At 50.5% G+C, this 4,800-nt stretch overlaps 1 protein-coding gene across 1 annotated transcript in view; it reads left to right on the top strand.

Annotated features, from left to right (window-relative positions):
• The window catches only part of GFOD1 (Gfo/Idh/MocA-like oxidoreductase domain containing 1), a 141,560-nt gene extending 137,594 nt beyond the window's left edge, over positions 1-3,966 (top strand). Inside the window, exon 2 of the mRNA XM_004382970.2 lies at positions 777-3,966. Coding sequence (XP_004383027.1) covers positions 777-1,696 — 920 coding nt within the window. The 3' untranslated portion in view covers positions 1,697-3,966. The remainder of the gene's footprint in view (positions 1-776) is intronic.
• The last annotated feature ends 834 nt before the right edge of the window (positions 3,967-4,800 follow it).

Here is a 4,800-nt window from a genome sequence, read left to right as displayed (position 1 = left end):
ATATTCAAATTAAGTAGTTTAACACAAATATTTAAATTAATATTGAAATATATATTATTTTATGTAAATAAAATGTATAAAATATATAAATATTATGATGTGATATAAGTTATTATTAGTTGCCATCCAGTTTCTTCTGACTCATGGCGTCCCCATGTGTGCTGAGTAGAACTGCTTCATAGGGTTTTCAAGGCTGTGACCTTTTGGAAGCAGATTGCCAGGCCTTTCTTCTGAGGTGCCTCTGGATGGGTTCAAACTGCCAACCTTTCGGCTAGTAGTCAAGCAGTTAACCGTTGGCACCACTCGGATTCCTATATATATACATACACATATATATGTTTACATTTATATATATGTATATGTATATATGTCCAAAAACCCACCGCCATCAAGTCGATTCCGACTCAGCAACCCCATAGGACAGAGTAGAACTGCTCCAGAGGGTTTCCAAGGAGCGGCTGGTGGATTCGAACTGCCGACCCTTTGGTTAGCGGCCGTAGCTCTTAACCACTGCACTTCCAGGGCTTCATGCATACACACACACACACACACACACACACACACATAATTTAGCTTAAATATAGTTGACAAAAATATTTGAATTCATACTGAAGTATATAGAATATGTCATTTTATATAAACGTTTTCTAAATATATATTATAGCGTAAACTATTAGGCCTCTTTCCCTTTCCAGTCCCCCCCCGGGGGACACAGCGCCCCCTAGCGCTCGCTCCACGTTAGCCCCCTGACGGCCTGTTTCTCCTCCCGCCCGCAGGCATCGGCAAGAACGTCATCTGCGACCGCACCGCCACGCCGCTGGACGCCTTCCGCATGATGTCGGCCGCGCACTACTACCCCAAGCTCATGAGCATCATGGGCAACGTGCTGCGCTTCCTGCCGGCCTTCGTGCACATGAAGCAGCTCATCGAGGAGGGCTACGTGGGCGAGCTGCTGGTGTGCGAGGTGCAGGTGCACAGCGGCAGCCTGTTGGGCAAGAAGTACAACTGGAGCTGCGACGACCTGATGGGCGGCGGCGGCCTGCACTCGGTGGGCACCTACATCATCGACCTGCTCACCTTCCTCACCGGCCAGAAGGCCATCAAGGTCCACGGGCTGCTCAAGACCTTCGTGAAGCAGACCGACCACATCAAGGGCATCCGCCAGATCACCAGCGACGACTTCTGCACCTTCCAGATGGTGCTGGAGGGCGGCGTGTGCTGCGCCGTCACCCTCAACTTCAACGTGCCGGGCGAGTTCAAGCAGGACGTGACCGTGGTTGGCTCGGCCGGGCGCCTGCTGGCCGTGGGCACCGACCTCTACGGGCAGCGCAACAGCGCGCCTGGGCAGGAGCTGCTGCTGCAGGACGCCACGCCCGTCAGCAGCTCCCTGCTGCCCGAGAAGGCCTTCAGCGACATCCCCTCGCCCTACCTGCGCGGCACCATCAAGATGATGCAGGCCGTGCGCCAGGCCTTCCAGGACCAGGACGACCGGCGCACGTGGGACGGGCGGCCGCTCACCATGGCCGCCACCTTCGACGACTGCCTGTACGCCCTGTGCGTGGTGGACACCATCAAGAGGTCCAGCCAGACGGGCGAGTGGCAGAACATTGCCATCATGACCGAGGAGCCGGAGCTGAGCCCGGCCTACCTGATCAGCGAGGCCATGCGGCGGAGCAGGATGTCCCTCTACTGTTAGCCCGGACCGGGGACCTAGGGGACTTAGGCCTTCCGCAAGGGGCCCGGAGAGAGGGAAAAATCCGGGGGAGAGAGTGGCTGCGGGCAATGTGGGGGTGGGAGGTGCAGGGGCAGTGAGTAAACGGCACCTGGGAAATGAACCAACCACAAACAAGACTGCGGGGCTGAGCTAACAGCCTGGGGGTATTCACAGGGCCTGCGATTCATTCAGTCTTGAGATCGGGTCTCTGCTGAGCGTTTGCATGAGAGGGAAGAGGTTTAGCCGCCTCCACTGCCTTTTACTGTGAGAAACAAGGAGGGATTGCTTCGCTCCTGCCCCAGCCAAGCCACGCACACCTTGACCTCCTTTGCAAGCCAAATGGGCCTGCGAGGTCAGCGCCACTGTATCAGATGGCAAGCTCTGTGGTTACCAGGAGTCCCAGACGCCCCCTGCCGGCAATATAAGGCACTGTCTTCACATGTCTCTCCAAGCCTGTTAGTGTGGGGTGGGGCGGGATAGACAGAGTTATAACTTCCAGGAAGCCACTTTTCATTCTACTCAAGAGTATCTTTCTGATGGAAAAAGTACGTGGTAGCAAAGTGTACAGCTTCTTGATTGGTTGATCTTCCTGCCAGGAAGCACTGGGGAGTGTCTCCCTGATTGCTTCACTGGCTGTCCCCTGGGGAGGTGGGGTGAGGTGGCGTCAGGGATGGCTCACGGAATGAGTCCCTTCAGCCAAAAAGAGCAGGCGCACAGGCAACATGGAAACAGATGAGGCAGGGAATAAACTATCCCTTTGAATTTCTCAACAATTGAAAAACTGCACAGAGCCTCCTCTGGCCATATTTCTAGCCGAGTGGGATGGAATGAAGTGTTGAGTGGTCCTGCCATGTGGCTCTCAGGGGCAAGACTAAGAAGACAGCTCTCAGGCAGGGACCACGTGGGCTCTAGCTCATGGGCTGTCCTTCTAGCCTGGGAGCCCCTGCGCCTGGGTGCTGCCGTGGGAATTCTTACAGAACTAAAGTGAGCTTAGCACCGGGCTCTTGCTTGGGGCTCTAACACCCGTCTCCCTACCGTTAGGCGGGGAAGGGCTCTTAGATTCAGCCAGCTTTGCGGATTTCAAAGGGAAGGCTCCAGTTCTGCTCGATCTGGTTCTCTTCCCTTAAAAAAAATTCAAGGCTCTTCTCCCTACCTTTTTTGCTCTCAGGATTCTGACACCTGTGAGATTCTGAATAAGTATTAAACAAAACAAAAAAGGAAGAACATAATTTTCAGTGTTTATAAAACAAGGATGTTAGAACCCTTGGAGCTGCACACTTCATCCAGGGCTAAGAAATCTGATGTTGGAAAAAAAAAAAAAAACCCATCTCCTTGGTGTGTTTTCTTGTCCTTTTATCCTTCTGCTTTATGGAGCTTTTGTTGGAGTCGGGGAACTGCGGACTGGGAGCAGGCAGTGCCGTGAGGGCCCTAGAGTCACACACACACATACACACCCCCGCCCCCCCACATGCAAGTGTTTCTAAAAACTTAAACTATCATCAAGGGTCACTAAAATCGTTCTTAGAAATTCAGATCTGGTCTTGACAGAAAGACCGAGTCAAACATATTTTGAAAACAAAGAATCATCCTTTTGTTATCCTTTCTGTCTTAACCCTTCACCCCACACTCGACAGTTGTCTAGGTCGGACGTTGAGACTGTTACTCGGAGAACCACATAGCTTTTCTTCCCAAGCTCTCTGAAGGCAAACAGCTGTCTTGGGCATGCACCTGAGGTTTTGACTTCTCTCCAGACAACTGGAAGTAGAACTAGAAGGGAATTTAAGGAGCCTGAGCGGCTAGTACTCCGAGCCTCTGAGTAGGCAAAATCTGAAAATGAATAGTACAATCAGTGGCATCTCCATCTGTCCCCCGCCCCCCAAGGTCAGCATACTGTGAAGCCCAGGCTACCAGAGGGGGCAGTTGTGGGTGTGGGCAAACCCCAGGGGAAAAGATAGTCATTTTCTAGTGCGCAGGGCAAAGGACTGTCCTTCTGGGAAGAACCCCCTGACTTCCCAGGACCTTTACTGAAGCACAGCCACTGGGACTCTCGGTGGTCCATTATCATCCCTGCTGTATTTACACTCTTCATGTTCAGCCTGCCAGCTTTTACAGCTACCAGCTCAAAACGGACGCTACTGTGAGTCTCCAGTAATGCTTTGCATAGATGGGCATGGCATGCGCTGCTTGGTCCCCCTTCTCGGGATAGGTAATTTTGTGCAAACTGAATGCAAAGATTTTTTTTTTTTTTTTTTCCTAACTAGCATGAAAAGCTGTGATTAAGGATGGAAGGAAAGGAAACTGAGGTGACTCTGTGGGTCTCATTTTTCTAGGTCGTTTTTAATCTAAGTCGGGATATTCCTGGGGTTTCAATTCTATGTTTTTGTACTTATCCCTAAGACTTTGGAGATTTTTTTTTTTTTTCTCAAAGGCCTCTGAGCTCTGTGGTAAATATTCAGTGTCATAAAACAGAAATTCTCATTTGAGACTGGGGTGTAGGAAAAATATGTATTCTTTTAAAAAAGCATGGAAAAATATTTTAGTAAGTGTACTCAAATTGTATCAGCTGAAATGCATGTAGTAGGTAGATGCAGAAATGGGAGGGGAACCTAGATAATTAATTTTTTTACATATAAAAATGACAGCAAATGGGTTTGAGACCCTTCAGTGCGCCTCCTGCCCTGCCCTACCACATAAAGACTGTGTTAACAGGCGCAGCAATCTGAAGCTGACGTCTCAAGCTTTCAACAATATTCTGCAGCAGGACTTCGTTTCAGCCCAGCCCCCCTAATAAGACCCTCAGGGGTCTGGGCACCATCCGCTGGCTTTGACCTAGGACTAAGCCCCAACAATAAGCAAGCCCCTTTCTGCTTTGTATTATGTGTTTCAAGAGCCTCGGGTAACTGAGGCACAACTTCAGTGTCTTAACATTTAGCACCCCGTTTTGGTCCCATCAGTGTGTGGATGCCTCTGTTACTGGAAATTTTGTCTGATGCCACTGGCTGCCTCTGCTGTGTCTTAAGTTCCAAGTTCTGAGAGACGGCGTAGGTCAGGGGTCCTTAACTAGTATCCGTCCACCAGTGTTTGGG

Source organism: Trichechus manatus, unplaced genomic scaffold (assembly GCF_000243295.1).
Source record: "Trichechus manatus latirostris isolate Lorelei unplaced genomic scaffold, TriManLat1.0 scaffold00103, whole genome shotgun sequence".
NCBI lineage: Eukaryota > Metazoa > Chordata > Mammalia > Sirenia > Trichechidae > Trichechus > Trichechus manatus.
The sequence above is the reverse complement of the archived record's forward strand: the minus strand, read 5'-3'. Positions and strand labels throughout refer to the sequence as shown.